This window comes from Paroedura picta, chromosome 1 (genome assembly GCF_049243985.1).
Source record: "Paroedura picta isolate Pp20150507F chromosome 1, Ppicta_v3.0, whole genome shotgun sequence".
Classification (NCBI taxonomy): domain Eukaryota; kingdom Metazoa; phylum Chordata; class Lepidosauria; order Squamata; family Gekkonidae; genus Paroedura; species Paroedura picta.
Window position 1 is genome coordinate 53,640,966 of NC_135369.1, and position 22,859 is coordinate 53,663,824.

General features: G+C 44.6%; 1 protein-coding gene and 1 long non-coding RNA gene across 3 annotated transcripts in view; one reads left to right on the forward strand and one right to left on the reverse strand.

Annotated features, from left to right (window-relative positions):
- Positions 1-22,103, reverse strand: part of NEK2 (NIMA related kinase 2) — a 28,190-nt gene extending 6,087 nt beyond the window's left edge. The window contains exons 1-11 of the mRNA XM_077338599.1: positions 21,916-22,103; positions 20,585-20,802; positions 18,702-18,942; positions 17,884-17,966; positions 17,196-17,322; positions 16,466-16,694; positions 14,632-14,686; positions 14,487-14,557; positions 10,497-11,317; positions 2,790-2,944; positions 976-1,792 (exon numbers count right to left, since the gene is read on the reverse strand). Coding sequence (XP_077194714.1) covers positions 11,088-11,317; positions 14,487-14,557; positions 14,632-14,686; positions 16,466-16,694; positions 17,196-17,322; positions 17,884-17,966; positions 18,702-18,942; positions 20,585-20,802; positions 21,916-22,011 — 1,350 coding nt within the window. The 5' untranslated portion in view covers positions 22,012-22,103 and the 3' untranslated portion in view covers positions 976-1,792; positions 2,790-2,944; positions 10,497-11,087. The remainder of the gene's footprint in view (positions 1-975; positions 1,793-2,789; positions 2,945-10,496; positions 11,318-14,486; positions 14,558-14,631; positions 14,687-16,465; positions 16,695-17,195; positions 17,323-17,883; positions 17,967-18,701; positions 18,943-20,584; positions 20,803-21,915) is intronic.
- Positions 5,686-11,865, forward strand: LOC143837976 (uncharacterized). Of its 2 annotated transcripts, XR_013231157.1 has the most exons (3): positions 5,702-5,763; positions 7,789-7,851; positions 11,294-11,865. It is a non-coding gene; the product is annotated as an uncharacterized LOC143837976 (long non-coding RNA). The 2 variants fall into 2 exon arrangements; XR_013231155.1 differs by lacking the exon at positions 7,789-7,851 and having other exon boundaries at positions 5,686-5,763.
- Positions 22,104-22,859: the final 756 nt, after the last annotated feature.

A 22,859-nucleotide genomic window follows, 5' to 3' on the forward strand; every position in this document is an offset into this window, starting at 1 on the left:
GAGAAACTCTGCAGCTGCGAGCAGACAAGCTGCTCGGGCGGCAAGCCTGGTGCAAGAGGCAGGGCTCCTCCACGTGGCGTCTTTTAAGGCGCCCTGAGCCCACGCCCAGGCGCCAACCAGGCTAGCACAATCCTCTCGTGCTGCGTTACCTTTCCTGCTGGCTTAGAACCTCCCCCCCCCCCACATGTCTTCTTGCCGCCCGCTCCTCCGCTGCATCAATGGCGGCTGCTGATAAGTCTTCGCCGCTTTTTATCTATTGTGTGCAGACTAAGCCCTGGATTAGATCCCTCACCTCGCGGTGAAATGGGACTGGCTGAGGGTTTCCCCCGTAAGCCTTTAAAGGCAGCTGTGATAGGCCATTTCTCTCAAATGAGAGAACCCACACAACTTCTTATGGTTTTGGGGAAACCAGGTTAGTTTTAAATGTAATGCTCCCCTCAATTACCAGGCGTTCTAAAGTGCTGTGGGGCAAGTTTTGTGGTGCACAAGTAGAATGTGGATGTCACTGAGGCAGGAATTACTTATTAACAACAAAGATTAATTTATTTACAAGTAGGTTTCAAGGAACAGATCAGCTGCAGAGGTCTCCAGATAGACAAAAGAGAAGCCTGGCTGAGGCACTTTAATTAGCAGCTTTCATTTTCCTTGCTCCTTTCAAGCATAAGCAGGTTTTTACCGGTTAACTTTTACTAATTAGCCACTAGATTAGATCCTAACACACACACACCACAGGATTCCATGCACAACAGCATGCTCGTTCACAAGAGTCAGACTAAATGGCAGAGTTTGCTATTTTTATTATTTATTATTTACTAGATTTTAAGCCCATTTTAAAAAGGAAGAAAATGGGCGCTAGAAGAGGGAGATAGATGGCACAGTGATGTGCAAAGAGTTCTGTGTGGGCAGGGAGGCAAGGAGAAGAAGGGCAGAAGAAGGGCAAGGGGAAGAAGGGTTAGGGTTCCGGGGGGAACCTACCTGGGCGAGGCATCTGCGGCGTGAAGGAGGCGAGGAGGCGTCCGCGGCCATGTTGTGGTGGACGGGAGAGCGAGGACTGAGCGCAGAGCAGGGGGCGGCGCGGTGGATTGCGGGCGGCGAAGCATAGGGCGTGCGGCGATGTCTGGGGCCGCGCGTCCCGCAGAGCGGCTCGGCGGCGGCCTCCTCCTGTCGGCGGGCGGCGAAGCAGAGGACGTGCGGCGATGTCTGGGGCCGCGCGTCCCACAGAGCGGCTCGGCGGCGGCCTCCTCCTGTCGGCGGCGATCTTCGAGGGCGTTGGCTGGGCGCGGCGGCGTCTGTAAAGTGCTCCTCGTTCCGGGGGCGATCGTGGAGGTCGCAGGCTGGGTGCGGCGGCGCCAGCGAAGGTGGGACGGCGGGGAGCATGCAGGCTGGTCCCGGCGGCGTACAGGTTCCCGCGGTGGGGCTCGTCAGGGTCCAGGCTGGGCAGTGGAGACTGGCGGAGGTCAGGGAGCGTGTTTGCTGAGCGGCCATTGAAGCTGGCAGCGGGTCGTCGGCGCGTTGGTGGTTGGCGCGGCCATTTTGAACTGCGGGCGGCGGCTCGGCAGCGTCATTGTCTTGGCGGCGAGCAGGCACCATAGGCGAGCAGGTAGGACATGGGGTCCGGCGTCGGGCGGTTGGTGGCCCCATCATGTCGGCGGCGGCCTCTCCGTTGTGGTGGCGAAGTCGGAGCGCGGGTCATTCGCAGGCGGCTGGGCTGTGCGTCGTTGTTGGAGGTCGGGCCGCAGCGGCGGCAAGCACGGTTTGAGGGGGCGAGCGAGGAGAGTTTGGGAAGGGCCTCCTGTGGGCGGAGGGGAAGCGATTTTCCCTGAGCCCAGGGAAGTGGGGTGAGGCTCCTGCGTGGTAGCCATCCGACCAGGATGGCTGCTCGGGGAGGACTGGAGTGTGTGGCGCGGTGTCTGGGAGACGGGCCAAGTGTCCAACAGGGAGGCGCGCTTTGCGCGCCTCCCAATTGGACACTTGGCCCTGGAGTGCCACTCGGAGGAGCCAATCAGGAGCCGCTTCGCAGCTCCTGATTGGCCCCTCCGAGTTTTTATCCCGGACCGGTCCCGCCCTAACTCCTCCCCACTACCCCTTACTCTTTTATTCAGTCCGTGGCGCCCGTGGCGCCACGGGCTGTGTACAGATTGTATGGCATGTGTAGTGTAGCCAGGAGATCAGAGGGTTGTCTGGGAGCCAGGCAAGAGAGGTTCAGAGTTGGTTTGCCACTGTCTGCCTCTGTGTCATGACCCTCTGCTACCACCCAAATCCTTGGGGGTCTCCCATCCAAATACTAGTCAGGGTTGGCCCTATTTAGCTTCCGAGATCCGATGGGATCGGACTTGCCTGGGCTATCCAGGCCAGGGCACAAGGTCTGCTCAGTGCCAGAGGCAGGCCTAACAATGGGTACTCTATTCTCTGTCAGAAGTAGAGCCCAACCACTCTGCCACACTGCCAAGCTGTCAGAACGATCCTTCACTCTGCCAGTTCTTTTCCTGAGCCAGACCTTTTTCCCTGAGGCAGAACTCCACTTGTGCTGTGTTCCCCTCCCCATTCCACCCCCTTCCCAGAGGCGACTGGATGCCAGAGAAACAGCTCTCCCATAGGCTCAAGGGGGGGGGGGCTGTTTTCCCCTTCAGGGCTGGAGCAGCATTTTGTCTGTCACAAAGGCCTCTCTTGGAAACCACGTTCTCACCAATTTAGGACAATTTCTAATCTACCATTTCTAGGCAAGGTTGTTGAGTCATCTGCAGAAGAGCAGAAGAGCTGCTCCAGCCTTTCCTGGATGACACTCTTACCCTTGACTTTTTCAGCCTGGTTTCACACCTGAGTCGGAGATAGCCTTAGTAGTTCTAGCAGATGATTGCGTGCAGACAAACCAAGGGAGTTCCCCTCACTGGTATTGCTGGACCTCTCAGATATACTTGATCAGTCACAGTTGTTGAAACATCTGCTGTAGGGAGTGAAAATGGAAATGGATTGAGGCATTTCTATCACACCTTCCTCAGAAAGTGTTTGTGTGGGGAACAATGAGCCTGTTCAACAAATCAATTTGTATGCTGTATGCAGAAGGTCCCAGGTTCAGTCCCCAGTGGCTCCAGTTAAAAACGATCTACTATAAATGCAAGGGCTCTTGGAAAGCTGCTCCTGCCCACAGAGCTCTGAAAGCAGGTAGACTGCACATATCTTGTGTTTCAACAAGATCAAATGAATAGGACTGAAATTTATTTCATTATGGCTGGACTGTTCCCACAGTGCTTAGAAATAAATTGCACGTTACAAGTTAATGCCCTGAATACAGAAAAGCTGTGCACACATTGACCTGACAACTCACTTACTGCCAATATGCAAGATCTTCAGTGTGCATAATTGACCAGAATATAAAGGATATACTGCAGGGGGCATCAGAGGACATGTATATTTAGCATAGATAAGATAGGAACTTCCTGGTGGTTTTCAAATTATCTCCCTCAGTGTCCTGATTGGCTCAACAGGAGATTTCCTACTTTTTGAACACACTTCCTCCCTGCTGCCTCCAGAACAGAAGCTGAACAGAAGAATGACTGTAGACAGCAGCTAAACCAGTTAGTTGGGTCGCTCTCTTTCTGTACAAAGTTGTTTCTCTTCTAAATAAAACTATTTTGTTCTTTAAGAAGTTTGGTGTTCCGCTCTCTCTGTATATTCAAACTCTGCCCACAAGGAGTCATGAGGGGGCAAAAGATCCGGAGTTTCTATTCCCAGAAGTGGGCCCCCGGTAGTATTTCTGGGTCTATAGATAATGCTACCAGAAAAACTACTGGCTTAAAACCATCCTAATATAAGAGTAATTTAAACATACAACAGTCTTTAATCTTTGTTCTAGAAGCAGCTAAGGTCATGTGAAGAATCAGTTCCTTAAAACCATAGGAAGAATCACTTCCTTAAGACAGTTACATATAAGGAGTTGTCTTAACATTGCCAGCCCCAGATATGAAAATTCCAGGATGTCTGGAAACTGTACATTCTATCAATACACACCCAACCAGCATTTAAAAATTATCGAGAGAATAAATGAAGGAGATAAACAGAAAATCAGGTTAAGTTATCACTGAAGGAAGATTGAATGAGTGAACAACTAGATCAATTACTTGGGGTCATAGAACCCAGCAGCAATCAAAATTAATTTCCTCCAAACAATGCTGGTGTAGGAAATCACAGGTTTCTACTTGCAAAAAGCGGGAGGGCTACAAATTAATCTTGCATGCTCATCATCTCATGCTTATGAACAGCAAGCAACTTGGGGAAACAATTTCTCATTTACGTCACTTCTCATTTACTATGATTTGTAACAGACAAAAGAGGCTTGATGTACATTTGGGCAGCTTTAAAAAAACAGCCCTCACAAAAACGCCACATTAAGTTCTTCCATCGGCTTCATGACGATTCAGATCTGGTTTCACAATGTTAGCCTGATTTGCAAGGGATTACAAGGAGGGTCACAGAAATTCTCAAGCATACCCTTTAGCCTTTTGCACTCTGTTGTTCTAGATAAAGGAAAATGTGCTACTTATCTCTGTAACGTTTCAGCCTTCATAGGCTGATTGAAAAGACGATTACTTGAAAAGGCAGCAGAAACGATAAACAGCATGAACACTAGCTTACTGGGTATTCTGTGGTTGTAAAAATTAATAATTAATATGGGACAGGATTTTAATATGATCTGAAGCAACCTTGATAAGTGGCTCAGTGGAACAGCCTTTGCTTTGTATGCAGAAGGCTGGAAGTTCAATTCCCAGCATCTCCAACAAAAAGGGTCTGGTAGGAGGTGATGTGAAAGACCTCTGCCTTAGACCCTGGAAGGTCACTTCCAGTCTGAGTAGACTATACAGACTTTGATGGGCCAAGGGTCTGATTCAGTACAAGGTAACTTAGTGTGTCTTCCATTATTTTATTTTTAACAAGTAATATAATAGGGTCAGGCTTAAGTTGCATATTGTCAGGGACAATACTTGGGTTCAGCACAGTGTTTTTGTGAGTGGTGGAATCTCCATCCACAGAGAGCAAATTCTCACATCCCCCTTTCCCACTCAAAGTACGTGGGGACTGTGTGTGCACTTTGAGCTGAAGTGGGAGAGGGAAGGTAAGAACATTGTGCTTTCCCACTGGATTTAAATTCCACCTGGGGCCAAGCCCTGCACTTCTAATGCTGAGGGATGCAGAGATTCTGATGGCTACAAAAGGAAGCAGCATGTCTGTCATGATCCCCTCCAACCAGCTAAGGGTAAGATGCTAAGGAACCAAGTTTGGTAGCTAAGGAGGGCCAGAGGGACTAGGGAGGGCTCAATGGCACTGCAGGAGCCTCTGCTGACAATGCACAACCAATAGCAGAGGCCATTCTGCCAGAGTATTTATGAGCAACCTTGTCTCCCACTTCTGAGGCTGCCACCAATTCTCCATTGTATAGGACTTGAACCTTTGCTTGTAATCTCCCAGGATCCTCTACCGCTCTGCAGGAACAGTGGCAGCAGATGACCTGGAATGAAGTAGTGCAGAGGAGGCAAAGAGCCAGACTGGCTAAACACAATCTGACAGCTGAGCTAGGACAGTGTTCTGGTGATGATAATTCCCTGCAGGATCCTTGCCAGAGCCTAGAATACTGCACAGTCAATTGGGATCAATTACCTCTCCTGGTATTTAGGCTGAAGCCAAGAAAAGAGCTCTTGCTGAAGCAACTGGTTCACAAGACACAAACTCCCTGTTTCAAATTCCAGTCTCTACCTTCCAAGCTTTAGGGTAAGGTACTACTTCTGGGGAAATTTGGCTGGGCAAGGTTGCAGAGAGCAGGATAACGTTGAGATAAAGGTCTGGTTATGAAAAAAATGCTGCAATTGGGTTTACCAAATCCAGGTTGGGACATTCCTGAAGAACTCAGTGGAGGTTGGCGAAGGACCTCAGCAGCATATAATACCATTGAGTCAACCCACCGAAATAGCCATTTTTCCCAGGGGAATTGGTCCCCGTAGTCTGAAGACTAGTAGTAATTCCAGGAGACCTCCAACCCCAACTTCATAACCTTGGCTAGAATCCAATACACACTTGCCCAAAAATGCAGCAGGATTCATTCCTGAATATGTATAATATCATACTGTAAGTTGAACTGAAAGGAATTGGAGGGATATTTACTCTGAAGTAAGTATTATAAAGAACAATGGGACATTTCTAAGCAAGTGTGTTTAGGATTACGGCCATGACTAACTGTAGCTAGATAATGCTTCTGGTCTTAGTTTCTAAAAGCTGCATAACGAAAAAGAGGGGGTTACAACATGAGGCACATGTTTGTGTCACAACTTCTGTCCTTAGACTTCACTTTGCTCTTCATCCTTGTAAACAGGTGTGTCAAATTCTGAAGATACAAACTTGAATGTGTGCCACAATCCAGCAAAAATCAAGCCTCCCAAGGCTTGGTTTGCTGGGCTGTACCATCTCAGAATAAAGCTGCAGACTCATGGTGTATGCTGAAACCTCAGGAAACTCATGCAGGGACAATTTTAACTAAAGAGTTCCATTTTTAAACCAGTTCTTATGGTCTGACCCTGACATGGGTGGCCCACTCTCATGAGATCTCAGAAACTTATCAGGGTCAGCCAAGGTTAGTACCTGGATGGGGAGCCATCAAGGAAGCCTAGGGTTGCCATCCAAAGGCAGCCAATGGCAGATCGCCTCTGTCCATCACTGGCCACTACAGGCAGCACAAATCAGCTGTGGCCGGACAGCACTCTCCAGTGCCATATTCATCGTCTTTTTCTGCCCTGTAAACTGTTTAATGAATATCATTTCAAGCTATTGAATATTGCTTTGCGCTATTTTTATGTCCTGGCTTGTTTGTATGCTTTTGGTTTTATGATTTTTATTGTACAGTATTGCTTTTTACTTTGTCAACTGTCTTTAAGCAGATTGCTAGAGAAATCTTTCTAAAGAACTAATACATTTCAGCTATAATAGGATCTGCTCTTTGGTAAATGTAGCAAGGATTGTAGCCTGAATCTCTAGGTAACAGATGCACCTTACTTGAGGGCACATGAATGCATTCGGATACCAACAAACCATGACACCTGTAGCTTGTTCTCTGTCTTGCTGAATTATTCTGCAAGAAGATTCAGTCCTACCCTGGGTTTCTTTCCCCAAACAAATTACTATTTATCCACTGGGAGTTGCAGCATTTCGATAATGTTAAATTTGACTCTTTCTATTATTTGGTCTATGACTGTCCAGTTAAATGACCATCCAGTTAAATAAACAAGATTCCTTCTTGGATGCTTTAGGATGCTTTGGGCTGATCCTGCGTTGAGCAGGGGGTTGGACTAGATGGCCTGTATGGCCCTTCCAACTCTATGATTCTATTAACTCATATTTAGCAAGAGCTGCTGTGGTCAGTTTACTTACACCACTATCTTTAGAAGCCAGCACCAGACTGAACCTCAGAACAGAAATTAATACATTGACTGATATAGACAAACTTTGGGATATCATGCAGTAGTAATACTTCAAAGGAAAGTTTGGTGTGAGAATACAGGAGCTGAAATGTACAGAAGATGTACAGTCCCTCTTGTTGAATGCTGGAGATTATGTGGAAAGAGACGTTTTGTCTATTCCACATAACTCATGATTTTCAACATTTGTTAATCTATGTGTTCTCAAGTGGTTTCATAACCCATGTTGCTGGCGGAGTCTAAATAGGCATAGCTGAGCACATGCTGACAAAACATAAGAAACTGTATAGAAAAAAAGGAGAAATAGAGGCCTGTCTGTCTGCTCTAGTTGGAAAGAGGAAGAGAACCATTCTCAGAAGAACAAGGGGAAACCAGAATAAGCCAATCAGAGGTAAGAAGGGAAACTATTTGAAATGTAATGAGGCCCCTTAAATCTTGCTATTCTAGCTAGCTGTCCCTTTACTGCCTTGCAAGGTTTTTCAGTCACTTCTTTGTATATATGCACTTGTAAGGTTCCAGAACATGTAAGGTTTAACTGCTGCTCATGCATTGGTCCAAAAGTCCAGGACTGACCCTTCACAAGGCAGTTGGTAAGTAAAGCTCAAGCAATAGCACATTTATTGTTCTTTAATTATGAAGAATTCTGTTAGCCTTATAAACTTGCTTTGAGGATTTTAGTGAGTTACTAAGGTCACCTGGTACTATTTGTTTAAATAATTGCAGTTCTAATTGTTTCATTTAGAAGTCTCGTTCCCACCACCTCTGTAAAAAGTGCCATGTAAAGGTCTAGTCGGCTTGCATTTCTTACTGTGGCTTTCACTCAAAGAAGAAGAGCTGGTTCTTATATGCCTCTTTTCTCTGCCTGAAGGAGTCTCAAAGCAGTTTACAATTGCCTTCCCTTTCCTCTCCTCACACAGACACCCTGCAAGGTAGGTGAAGCTGAGAGAGCCCTGATATTACTGCTTGGTCAGAACAGCTTTATCACTGCTGTGGTGAGCCCTGTGCTGGCTACATGTGGAGGAAGTGCGTGGAATCAAATCCAGCTCACCAGATTGGAAGTCAGCACTCCTAACCATTATACCAAGCTGGCTCTAAGGACACCTTAGATTGGTGACCTTGTCTTGTGTATTAGAAATACTTCTATTTTACATAGCACTCTTGTCTATCAGCTTAAAACTTGACTGTTCATTCTAGAGAATTGAAATTATGCATTTAAAGATAAGGCTCCTTATAAGGAGCCTCTTGTGGGGCAGGGTGGTAAGACAGCCGACATGCTATCTGAAGCTCTGACCATGAGGCTGGGTGTTTGAACCCAGCAGCCGGCTCAGCCTTCCATCCTTCCAAGGTGGGTAAAATGAGTACCCAGCTTGCTGGGGGGTAATACAGTAATGACTGGTGAAGGGAATGGCAAACCACCCTGTATTGAGTCTGCCAAGAAAACACTGGAGGGCGTCACCCCAAGGGTCAGGCATGACTTGGTGCTTGTGCAGGGGATACCTTTACGTTTCGTTTTTTAATTTAAGGATAATTTGATTTCGTCACATGTATTTTTCTCTGGATTCAGTTAATTTTAACCCATTTCTCTTCTGTCCTAATAAAAGAGGTATGCTTTTTAAAATAAAATAATTAACTCAAAGAATTTGTTTTGCTAGCAAAAGATCTGACATATGACTGATATTTCATTGTGCTGCAAGAGAAGTCCATATTGCAGTTTGTCTTTGCAGACCTAATTGGAGCACATGCTGCTGGGTTCAGCCTAATGAAGCTTTAACTCTCCAAGAGCAGAATTCAGTGTGGTTTTGAAATGGATGTGAATAAAATGATCCCATATGGTGCCTCTGAATCACAATCCCCCTATTAAGACTGAGTGCCTCCCGCTGAAATTGTCAACAGAAGGAAAACCCATGCAGTCCTTTAAAATTAGAATGGTGAATACCAGAAAGTATCATAATGCTCATCTTTTTTTTTACATGAAGCAGCTATTCTTCAAATGGAAATATATCATGTTACTAGCATAAAAACAATATGAGGTTTTTAACCAATTGAAAAGGCCTTTTAAGCAGGCTAGTAAAGGAGGGCAGAAATGTTATTTCTCAGGATTGCAGTGATTGCCTGCAAAGGGAACATTGGATATCATTTCCAGATGTCCTCTTTTTATGGTGTCTGTCCTTTTCTGGACTTTTAAGAAAACTATTTTGGGGTTGGAAGGTCCTAGTTAGTAGCAATTACCACAGCTTAAAGAATATATTTAAAATGAGATTTGTCATAGTGAGCACTTGTAAAAGTGGCCAGTCAGAAAATGTCTTCTTTGCTTTTCAAAATATTGAGGTTTTAGTCTGCCACTGGGCCATAAGCTTTTGAGCCAAAGCTTAAAGTTGACTTGCCCAAACAGCAGGCTCCACCCTAACCCCTTTGAATCCAAAAACGATGTGCGAATATAGCATGGGATTAGGCCACCAAACAGACCCAAAAATAATGCCTGACATCAGATTAAAGGCTGCAATCCAAATATTTCACACTTAGAGCCAGCAATAAAACAGCAGCCTGGGTTTACTTCAGTACAAAACCTGGAAGCTTTGATTCATGTCATCTTCATGAACTTTGGTAAGAACAGGTGAAGGATAAATACTATTGGGGACAGAGACACAAGTCAGTTCTGAATGCAGGCACTGTGCCTCCTGCCCATGGACAGAACAGGTGCACCATCTACAGGCTATTCTAAAACAGCAGCCTTACAAACCAAAGCTAGATTTACTAAAGAATAAAACTCAAAAGGCATAGCTCATTGTACAGCAAAAAGCACAGCTATATACATAGTCACATTTCTGCTTCCTATGACTTGCTACCACCCTCAGGAAAGATCTTTTGGGATCTGAGACCTGCAGCTTCTCAAAAGGGAGATTTTTCAAAGTTTCTAAAGCTGTTTTATGCAGAAAAACTTCTGAGACAGCTGCCTTTCAACAACAAATGGCTGGTAAATTATTGTCTGAGTATTTATGCTATCAGATGCTGACTTTGGCTTCCTTTTGGTCTTACCTTATTCATCAATGGCTGGGTGAGAGATGACCAGTACTTATATGGCACCACTTAAACATATGAAAGCCCCTTTCTGAACAGGCAACTGTGGGGTTTTTTTCCATGATGCAATGTGCCACAAGTTCAGAGAACTCTGTCCTGGCAGTCCTCCAAACTTAGTGACAGGGAAGAAACAGACATTGTGTTCACACACTGCAGCTTTATGCTGCTAAAGCACTTTATTTGACAGCCACAGAAAAATGTTTGGCATTCTGTGCTTCATTTCCACTGAGTAAAAGCATGTCAAACATTCTTGCTTCATGTTCATTGCTAAAAATCACGCCACAATCACAACATTCTGCCTGTTTCCAACTCTTCTAAGCATATTTATTAGGACTAAATAGATCTGTTATTGCAATATCAGTAAGCAGAGAGGACTGAAGAATGCAAACTGACATGAAAACAAGAGGAGACCTTCATGTACTCTGATTTTTTTACAAAAATATTTTCAACAACCTTTTCTAAAAAAACAACTTACACAGCTTTTCCACAGAGACAAACTTAAAATACCATGAAAGCATCACAATTCTGTACAACGTTAATAAGACAGTTTCAGCGCATCCCAAGGAGTTGCCGGCTTTTCAGTTGATAATGTTTCTCTAGTTCCCCCAGTGCTTGGGCCCTCAGGTTGGCAGCATATAGGCGCTTCTTCAGATTAGGGAGCTTGTCTTTTGAAGAAGGGAAATACTCCAGGCTGTCGCTGGAATGAGCATTTTCTTTACTTTCCTCACCAAACTGAACTTTCTTTTTTCTTGTAGGGAAGTTTGGCAGCACATCATCATCTTTAAAAGACACAGAAAGATCATTTTCAGTGCTGAAAAACTACTGGGAAGTTTCCCCAGCTACATCAGACAATTTGCAAGGGTTATATGCCCAGACCCAAAAACGTACAAATATCTCCCTAATTGTCTTCTTCCATATGTCCTCTGTATCAGGCTGCAGCCACATGAGCAAATGCAAATATTCCTGTAGAGGTTTACTGAAATGTGTGAGAATTACAGAAAAAAATGACTTTAAAAAGGACCTACATGTACACTTCATTATTTTAACTAGTCTGCGAAAAGGACATAGAATTAATGCTCCTTGAGTTCGTAAAGCTAAATTTGTGTGTTACTGTTGCTGTCCATGACAACATGCTGCTATTCTTACTGAACACCAAGGTGAACAAGTCAGAGCTATTTCAAGAAACAGCAATTGTCAAGTCAGTGGTTAACTACAGCATTCTGCAACTTGGAAATCAAGGTTCTGCCCCCAAATGCTGTCATACTCTACCACTAAACTAAAATGTGTATGCATGCACACATGTAAACATTAGTATCATTCTCCAAAATATGCAGGTTTGCTGTGGTTTATTGCAACGGTTTGAGTTTATTTCCTGAAAAACTAAACACAAAAACAAGGAGTTGTTTGTGTTAACAATGTGAGACTTTACTTTGTCAATGGCTGCAACATCACTTCATTCATTTATTTTGATTGTTACAAGACCTAAGCAAGGGAGTGAGCTAGGATGAGACTGAAACATGAATGTTCTGATTTGTGGCAGCACCTAATCAGTCAAAAAACACCAGGCTGTTGGAACCACACAAACAAGTTTAGAGATCCTGCTTCATTCCATTAGAGCTGATGACTATAGTACAGTTTTTATAGAACTGCAGTAGCCTATAAGCCATTTGAAAAGCAACAGTGTTCTTCTGGAATAAATTCCTATAACCTCAGCCCACTCAGATGTCAGGGCAAATCTTCGTGTTATGTCCTACTATCGGATGCTCATGTACAAGCACATCCTCGAACGCAGTATGTAAGGATTGCCATCTATCTGGAGTTAGTTATAACTCTCAAAAGCTCATTTTTGAAGAAACTGTTATAGTTACCAGTGGTAGGTACCAGTGAACTTGTGAAAACACCCTTCCTCTCTGTACATAGGTCAAGCTATGCAAAAGAATAAAGGATTCAAATCTTATAAATGCAGTAAACATTTAGAAGCTGGTGGGAGAACATGTCTTTTTCCTGGCACATTGTTGCCAACCTAAACATTTTTCTATTAGAAGAACTTAACGGAGACTTTAGTTTCTAGTCTGACTACATTGGATGTGTCGGTCATGTATCTGCCACCACCTGGGTCTTCCTCATTACAGTTTTAATACAGCACAAACCTCTTCAGTTATAACAGAATTCACTGATCTAAAGCACAAGACCTTTTGGACTTAACTGACTAGTACATCTGCCCCACAATGTCTCCCTGCAGGTTTTGTGCAGTGAAGCAAAGCTAGGAAAGCCTGTATCAGTTACATATTTCTGTCAACTACAGTTCAGTGTTTCATAGTATACTACTCCATGGACAGGGAGTTTTAGCAATAAAAGCCAATGCAGTACAGTGGTTAGAATGCTAAACTAGAACCAGGGAGACTCAGGATCAATTCTCCACTCTGACCTTGGGGCCAGTCAGTCTCTCTAAACCTAACCTCTCTTGAAGGTCTGTGAGGACAGAATGGAGGAGAGAAGAACGTTCCTGTAAGCTGCTTTGGTTCCCCATTGAGGGCGAAGCAGCATATAAAGATCTACATACAATGACACAGAAATGAAATTTTCCTACACCGGGCAATGCCTGGTCTTTTAGAACAGAAGAGTGAATGTATCTACTCTGACTTTCCATCACTACTGATGTGGATTTACTTGATGAAGCAGCAGGGGTCTCACACCACTGAGATTCAGTAGCCCAGTCAGTTCCATTTACACACACACGGACTTTACCAAGATGATTTGTGGGAAGTAGAGCACTATGGTATTTCCATTAGTGAATAGAATGCCTGCTCCATGTAATTATGCCCTATAGAGAGCTGCACTAACCAGGAGAATCAGTTTAGCAAACTCTTTCCTTATGCAATAGCATTGTAAAAATTAGCAGAAGCTTTTGCATGGCTAGCAAAAGAACCCACATACTATTAATCTGGCATAACTAAGGAAGCTTAGAGGTCCTGTTTATTGAGCACCAACCCCCTCATAGTGTATGGCAAACTGCCCTTAAATGACAGCTTGGGAACCTATGCTGCAAAGATCTCATTTCAAATAGCTAAAAACCCACTTCACTCTTTGGATCCCAGCTTATACCATGGGTAAACAGCCAAGCTGCAGTACTTTAAAAGCATGTTATAGAACAGAAAACTAGCTACAATCAAAGCAGATTAATGGGACTATGTTTTTTTTCATTAAATATTTCAACTTCGTTATGTTTGATAGAACTCCTATTCTCAAGAACCTTCAAAAGACTGTAGTCTGACATTATTGTAGACTTTGGACAATAGAAGCTTGGTTTATGCAGCCATTTGAACTAAATGTTTAAGTAAAATATATTTTTTATTAAGTAGCATCTTTAAAGGTTAAATTACAGACTATACCAAAATTTAAAAATAAGCACTATTATAAACAGGACAGTTGATTAACAGGCTATCTACACATGACATGAGGTTCCCTGCTACAGCTTGTGTAGAAATGATTCAGACTTTGCTTATGTTTGCCTATTCACTTTGTCTGCTCAAGTATCATTGAGATGTGATTTTGGTCAAGGCCAGATGAATGTCAAGATCGTAGTCATAGAATGCAGCATGTAAGAGCCCCCCCCCCCCCCCGCCCCCTTCCAGGACTTGGCTCAGTCTGCTGTGCAGATAGAGGCTTTTTCAGCACAAAGTGACCAGCACTCCCTACTGATAAAAGACCATAACCCAAACATACCACCAGTCTTAACCCAGACATTAGTGGGCATTTTCCTCCTCCCCGTATAACTATCAGAATCCCATGCTGGATTGCTTCAAGTCTGGAATAAAGGGAATGGAAGATCATACAATCAGCAAGGCTATACAGATATCCATAACCAATGGATATTTGTGGGAAGGCTGGAAGATTCCACATTTCCGGTTCAGTAGTCCTGCAGTAGCCTCCAATATCTTCCCCTACCTGGGCTATTTGTTGGTAGCCAAAGTCGATGGTCTTTCAACAAGTTATAATTCTTCATCAAGTTCTCAGCCCTGTTTAGAAAAGAGTAAATCAGTAACAGCAAAGTTTCTGTGACAATAGGACACTTGATTTTTTAAAAGCATACCTAGAAAGTTTGTCTTCTGCTAGTCTCTCCCGAACACAAAGCTCCTGCTCTCTCTCTGGAAAGTGGAGACAAGGAACTTTAGATTGATGTTATCATCTAGCAATCATTTTCCTTGATCAAAAGGTACTATAGCTACTGGTCAGAGTAGATAGCCAACTTATGTCAGGGGCATAGTTCAACCCTTTCCCGTGGAAGATGCACATCTCATATGTTTTGTAAAGTCCTTTAATGCTAAGAGACAGTGCTCACCCATTGACTTTGACCCAGCCCTATTGTGCAATGGACTACATAAACAAAAAGCATGTTGTGTCTGTGTTTAGCCACAATGACTGAATAGGAATTGATTTAACTTGGTATTTAGGTATCGGTACAGTGAAATTCCAAAGTAAAATGGATGAATTTCATTCTCTGTCCTCCTATTTATTAATCTGACACACAAGGTAGATTACCAAGAGATGTGCTGCTTTTCCTAAGACATCTGTAGTTTAATTTATAGGCTGCCGCTCATAGCCCATTAAGCTCATGGCAGCTTACAATATTCAATAAAATATATTCAAACAACCATAAAACCACCAATAAAAACCCTCCCCCCCTCACAGCCTCCTACCCTCCTCTAAGCCTTCAACCAGCTGCTATATATCCAGGGAACTATGTTAGAATTGGAGCACTGGAGGAGGGGCAGATCTTCTTCTGCCTGGCCTCAAACAAAAGCCCAGCAGAAGAGCTCCATTTTGCAGGCCCTGTGGAACTGAGTCAGCTCCATCAGGTCTCTCAGCTCTTCTAGGGGCTCAATTCCACCAGGCAGGGACCAAGACCAAAAGGGCCCTGGCCCAGGCCAGGTGCACTTCCAACCTATTCATACCTGCAGAGCATAATGTCCTGCAGGGGGCATAGGGAGTAAGACAGTCCCTCAAAAACATCAGGCCCAGAATGCAAATGGCCTTGAAGGTCAAAACCAGAACCTCGAACTTGATCTGGTATTCAACAGGTAACCAATGCAGCTGCTTCAGCACCAGCTGGATGTGGGCTCTCCAGGGTATTCCAGTGAGAACCCGAGCAGCTGCATTTTACACCAGCTATAGTTTCAAAGACAAGTGAAGACCCATGTAAAGCGAGTTACAGAAATCCAGTCTGGAGATGACCATCACCTGGATCGCTGTGGCCAAGTTTTCCTGGGACAGATAGGATGCTAATAGCTGTGTCTGGCATAGGTGGAAGAATGCAAATTGGGCTACTCTCATGACCTGAGCCTTCATTGATAAGGAGGCATCCAGGATCACACCCAAATTCCTGGTTGAGTGCTAGGTCTTCAATTGCTCTCCATCCAGGATGGGTAATCACACTTCAGAGTTCACCCACTTCCTACCAAACCACAGGACCTCTTACTTGGAGGGGGTGAGTTTCAGATGACTTTGCCTGAGCCAGACAATCACTGCTTCTAAACAACTGGCAAATTTTCAGGGTGGGGGAGGAGTCAGGGAAGCAGTCCATCAAGAGATAGAGCTGGGCATCATCAACATACTGATGACACCCCAACCAAAACACTAGTTGGGCTAGAAGGCACATAAAGATGTTGAATAATGTGAGGGAGAGTAATCACACCTTGTGGGACTCCACAAAGATGTTAAGAATATGACCACTCCTCCCCCATAGCAACCCTCTGTGTACGGTTCTGAAGAAGTTCAGCCATTGGAGTACTGTCCCCTGAATCCTGGCAAAATGGTGACACCTAATGATCGACAACATCAAATGCTGCTGACAGATCTAATAACGCAAGAAGAGCTGACCCGCCTCTATCCAACTTTGCATGTTGTTTCAAGATTAGTTTTCTTACGTTCCAGTCTGTGTTCTCTCTCTTTTATTGCTCTCTCCTTCTCCTGCAGCTGTTGCTCCTTCAGTTTCAGCTCATTCAATGGAGTCCCTGAATGATGCAATCTTTCTACCTTTTCTTGCTCACCCGATCTTCTCCCTCGCCTCTCCAAGTTCTTCCCTTGCTCCTCTGACACCAAGTCTGCTATCACTGGGCTCTGCAGAATTTCTTCAATTGAAGGCCGACAATAGTCCTTGAAGCAGGAAAAGCTCATGATAAGCAGTGCTCAGTTTTCATATTTTAAAGAGCAGAATCATTCAAATTCTGGGATCTAAGAAATCTCATACATCCACCGAGCTTGTACAGTATGCCCTAGATTCAAATGGGTAGCCATGTTGGTCTGAAGTAGCACAATAATATCAGTCCAGTAGCACCTTTAAGACTAACAAAGTCTTATAAAGTCTTAAATAAATCTTTGTTGGTCTCAAAGGTGCTACTGGATTTTGAGTATGCCCTAGAATTACCTTGTGTTTCTGTTGCAACTGCAGCCACTTGTGTGGCATCAACATTACTCCGGAAGGTCCTCAAACCTTCTTAAATCATGCACAAATAGATATGGGGACACAAACACCTATAAGTAAAAAACTGTATACCAACTAAAGTGAAGAGGGAAGCTTGGGAGCCCTATATGAGAATAAATATTATGTGCATCTTCTTCATTCTATTCTTCCTACTTCTGAGAAGCCACTCTTACCTTTAAGTTCAGCATCTTTGTAAGGAGATCATTCAGCTGATCTGAATAACGGTATGGAATTCGTCTGAACTTTCCTTCCCTTATCTTTGCTGCCAACTCTTTTTGGTTGAAAGCTATAAATGGAGGTCTAGACAAAGTGAAAGTCTCATGAATTTCACATCAAGGAACCACTTGAAAGAGACACTGCCCAGTTCTGGAACAATGTGATACTCAACTATGATTTCAAGAGCATGACTATATTAGAAAATCAGCATATACCGTATTTGTCGGCGTATAAGGCGACTGGGCGTATAAGACGACCCCCCAACATTTCTTCTCAAAGCCGCGAGCCCAGTGGGGGGGAGCCGCCGCCCGCCGCCGCTCGCCCAGTGGGGGGGGAGCTACTGCCGCCGCTGCTTGCCGCCGCCGCTCGCCCAGTGGGGGGGAGCTACCGCCGCTGCTGCTTGCCGCCGCCGCTCGCCCAGTGGGGAGGGAGCTACCGCCGCCGCTGCTTGCCACCGCTCGCCCAGTGGGGGGGGGAGCTACCGCCGCCGTTGCTCGCCGCCGCCACTCGCCCAGACTGAAGTGCACCCGGCGTATAAGACGGCCCCCCCATTTGGAGGCATGTTTTTTAGAGGAAAAAAGCCGTCTTATACGCCGGCAAATACGGTAGTTATTTTCAAGTAGTTGCCTACAGAACTGTACTTACGACAAGGCACACAACTCATAAAGCAGGCATCCTAGAGACCAGATGTCAGATTTCTCATTGTAGGACATGCGATTTATTTGTTCCTAAAAATAAAATACAAGCCTTAGATTTAGAATCTTAATAAATGCATGCTAATACACAAGTTAAACAAAACCCCTACCACAGTAATTAGTAGTATAAAATAGTATTCTGATTTTATACAAGTTCTTCACAAGTAACTGTCAGCTCAAGCATTCAAAACCCATACGTTTCTCAATGTAGCTTGTTTGCCTCTCTACATATTACAGAAGTACTGCTATTTCCTGAGCTCTTCTTTTGCCATTAGTTGTACTAAAGGATACGTTACCATTGTAGATGTAAGCATTGCAGCTACCTCTCAGTACTGTTTTGCAAGCCATAGGTTATGATTTGCTAGATTTTCATTCCAGTAGCGCTTTAGAGCTCGGTAAGTTTTTCAGGATATTACCTTTCACAAGTCAAAATTTTCCCTTTGCCAGATACCAAAATAGGCTCAGCTTATCTGACAAGCTGACTATTGGTCAGATTTTATGCACGCGAGAGCTCATGCCCTGAATAAAACTTTGCTGGTCTTAAAGGTGCTACTGGACTCTGATTTTATTGAGCAATGTTAACCTGTGTGGAATAATTCCTGGAGAAGAGCCAGGTGCATGACGCCTTCAGCCATGAAGCTCATTGGATGACTTTGGACAAGTCTCAGCCTAAGCTACCCCACAGGATTGTTGAAAAGTTAACATAGAAGCCACCATCTACACCTACTGAAAAGGGTGGAATAAAATGCAACTGAGACAGATACTTACTGGAGACATGTAGTAGGGTGTCCCAACAAACGTTTTTGCAAAGCTGGTGTCATGGTGCAATATTCTGGCAAGTCCAAAGTCTCCAAGTTTCACATTTTTCTTGTGATCAAGGAAGATATTGGCTGGCTTTAGGTCCCGATGAAGAACAGTACGACCACCATCACTCCGCCTGTGACACTCCTTCAAGGCCAAGGCCAATTGTGTGAGAACGCGAAGAACAAACTTTTCATCTAAATAATGTCTTTGAAAAGGGAAAGGGACAGTTTATTTTCAAAACTTTAAACCAAAGCCTATCCTGTAGAACTGATTTGCATGCCATAGAAGCTCCATAAGCCACTTTCCAAATTCCTATTATTGTAATGCAGTAGTTCTTAACCTGGAGGTCGGGACCTCTTTGGGGGTCAAAGGACCATCTCACAGGGGTCATGGCAGGGCAAGCAGCTTGGCCGGGGGGGGGGCACACCACTGTTGCTGCTCCTCCTGTAGGTGCCCGCGCATGGTGGGACAAGAGGCAGAACTGAACTGAGAACCCCCGGAAAAAAAACAATTTATATACAATCATGAACAATGGATAGTCATGCTATTGGTCAGTTTCAGTTTAATTTCTGTGAAAGAACACTTGCATAATTTTATGGTTGGGGTCACCACAACATGAGGAACTGTATTAAAGGATCGCAGCATTAGGAAGGTTGAGAACCACTGATCTAGTGACACAAAACAAAGAAGCAGGCCCAGCCTTCCATTATTGGGTATACCAAGCTTATAAAGATGTTATTTAGAAGAGTGTATGTTGTCCCTCCCAAAACCTACCCAAAGCAGCTTTCAAAATAAGCAAAACATTAAATATATTAAAATCCAGTAGTAAAAACCCATGAAGACAGACATCAGGCAATAAAGACTGACCGTAAATAATATTTTCCAAACTATTTTTTTTAAATCAACACCTTAATTAAATGTCTTTGTGAACAGATCTGTTTAGACCAGGGACCTAAAAGAGAATAATGTAGGTACCAAGCAAGTCTCAAGGGGAAGAGCATTCTATAAGCAAGTTACCACTGTTGAAAAAAATACCCTCTAGTAACCACCCACCTTGCCCCTGAAGGTAGGGACACAGAGCAGAGCTTGTGAGGCCGATTTGGTCCCATTGGTGTCCAAACATCACACTGGTATCAAGGCACACCTTTTTAACATTCCCCTATTAAGAAAATGGTTATTCATTCCTACAAAGTAAGGCACTATACTCAAAGCATTTTTTCAGTGAGGCAGATTTACCCTCACCTCTTGATACCAGGCCTGGCAAGAGCAACAAGAATTGTGCTGCTACAGTAGTCAAATACTCTAGCAGGACATGCTATCAAGCATTTTTCTAGCTGAAAACATAAGAGAAATTTAACAACCTTCTAGTATTTCTAGATACTAACTATAAAATCTCCCCAAAGCTTGGTGTTTGAACTTAACAGGATTAAGTAATTTGTGAGGTCTACATATATTTTAATAAATAGGGTATACAATATCAAAACAAAGGGATTCCTACTGAATTAGGCATACTAAATGGAATATACAATACCAGAACAGAGGTGCTGCTTAACTAGACATAATTAAGCTAAATGTTGAAGTATGTTGGATCCTGTTTATGCAATGTATTACACTGTAATATATGGTTTCTATTTCAACATTCTTTATATTGTGCAATCAAATTTTACTGCATTGTTCATAGTATGCATGACATTGTCTTTTTAACTCTAAATGCTTTTAAGTTTCAATGAGAAAGGTAGACAAAAAAGTAAATAATTTGTAATAAATTAGTTACTAAGAACACTAAGAAGAAATTTAGTTTAGGCAGTTTTTCAAACAAAATCAAAATAATTACGAGTTTTACACACCTTTCTTTGCTGCACTTTGCTATCAGAGTAGCTAAGTCTCCCCCTTCACAGTATTCCATCACTATATAAAGAGTTGTGCTTGTTCTGTCGATTATGCGATCATAATAGCAGACAATGTTTGGATGTTTGAGCTCACGGAGTAAATTCACTTCAGAAACTAGCATTTGCTTCTCTGATTCTGTCATAGATCCATAGTCAAGTTCTTTCCAGACTAACACCTGCAAAAAATAGAACAAGCCATCTCAAGTTTGTACACATATGAAGAACTTTTGTGTAACTATACAAGAACTTTGAAACTAATTGGCTTAATTATGCTGCCAATTGCATCGTACAGTGAATCCTATGACTAAGCTACAGTGGTCTTAGATGTTTTTAAAGAGATTAGACAAAGTCACGAAGGAACGATCTATCAGTATCCATTAGCAACAGTAACTAAGTGGAACCTCCAAGTTGAGAAACAGAACACCACTAAGTACTTGATGCTGAGGGAGGCAAGTTATTCCCTATCAGACAATTGCTAAGTAGCCTCCACACTGTGTAGCTATAGGACCAAGAGTAGTAACTGGTGCATGTGTGTGTGGGCGAACAAGAGTAGTTTTTGAAGCAGCATCTCAATTGAGTTTTTTTCACCCCACAAGGATAACATACTCTTTAGCAATCAGTGTGCTACTAAAACAAGAGATGGTAAGACAGAAACGAGATTCATTCACTCTGTATTTAAACTCTTCTCCATTCAAACAAGCAGCAGATTGGGCTGCTGGGAAGAGGGGGCATGCAAGAAAACCTCCAGGCCAGCTGTGGGGGACAATGGGCTTTTTGCCAAGTGGACCGCAATGAAGTGAGGCTCTGAACTGAATTCCATGTCGTTGTCCACGGGTCAGGGCCGGACTCACACGTGTCACTTAAACAACTATGAGTTCTCATGAGTCAGGGCTCACTACACCAAAGGCATAAAACGTCCATCCAAAACACTGACGGTGATGCACTCTGCTTGCATAACTCAGGGAGCACGGGGAAGGGAGTGCCGACACATGAAAGCTTACGATAAAATAGATATATATTTAGGCCTCTATGGCACCGGTAAACATCCGCTTGGGTTTTGCTACTACAGGCTCACCAGGCTCTGCCGCTCTCTGGAGCTCTGAAAGCCTACTTTGCAAGCATGTGCAGGAACTGGAGTGCGCATGCACCATACGGCGTCCGACTTGAGTGACGGCCCCTAGGCAGCCGCTCGGGAATCGATTTCGAGTCCTCGCGCATGCGACCCGGAACGCCCCAGCAGCGGCGCTGACGACCCGGGGGGCCCCGAGCAGCCTCCCGCCCTCACTGACCTTGCCGTCCGCCTTCCGACGCACTTTCTGGCATCTGCCGTATGAGCCAGCGCCGATGGTGACCAGCACCTCGTAGTCCTCAGGGCGGCTCGGCATCCCCAGCCCTCAACGGACGCTCTCGGCAAAGTAAACACGAAACGCCCTCCCGGCCGCCGCACAGACGTTTAAGCCAGCCGCGCCTGGCGCTGATTGGCCGGACATCGGGGACACGCCCACAGCCATCTGTGCGCTTTCTGATTGGGCTCCCCAGCTACAAATCCAACGCGACTCGTAACGGCTGCTAAAGCAGGTGCTGGGCAACCGTTGTTCGTGGCGCGTGAGGGCGGCGCGAGTTAGGGGAGTCGCGAACGTGACGCCTGTAAGGTGTGGACGGCGGGCTGTCAGTCATTGGAACTGCGTCACAGAGTGATGCCCTAGGTCTGGAGAGAGTCTCTGCTCTGCGGGAGCGGCGTCCCTGACTGGCACGGGAGCTGCGCAGGCATCTTCAGGCGCTTCGGTCCGGCTTTGTCTCTGGAAACTGTGCTGTTGCTGAAAGAGCTCTCTGGACCCGTTCTCGAACAAGAAAAATTAGGTGTTGGATGCTGGCAATGTGGAGAAGTGAGTCCCGGGGCCCCGCGAAAAGCGAGGGTTTAGCGCCCAGGGGAGCCTCACAGACGCCTTGGAAATAACGCAACGAAATAGCCTGCTTGCCCCGCTTGAATTTAGTTTGCGTACATCCACTATTTTTGCTCCGCGCATGGAAGATTCGGATGATTTACAAACGGAACCCAACGTCCTTTCCGAATTCCAGCGAGGGGAAAAGAGCGCTGGGGTAGAAGAGTCCAGTGACACTTTTTAGGGGCAACACGACTGCCTGCTTGAATTTAACAAGGAATGCTAAGCCTTTCGCATGAATCGTTAGCCACTCCCGTTCCCTTAAATTCTCTCTGTTTGGGGGTCAGTCT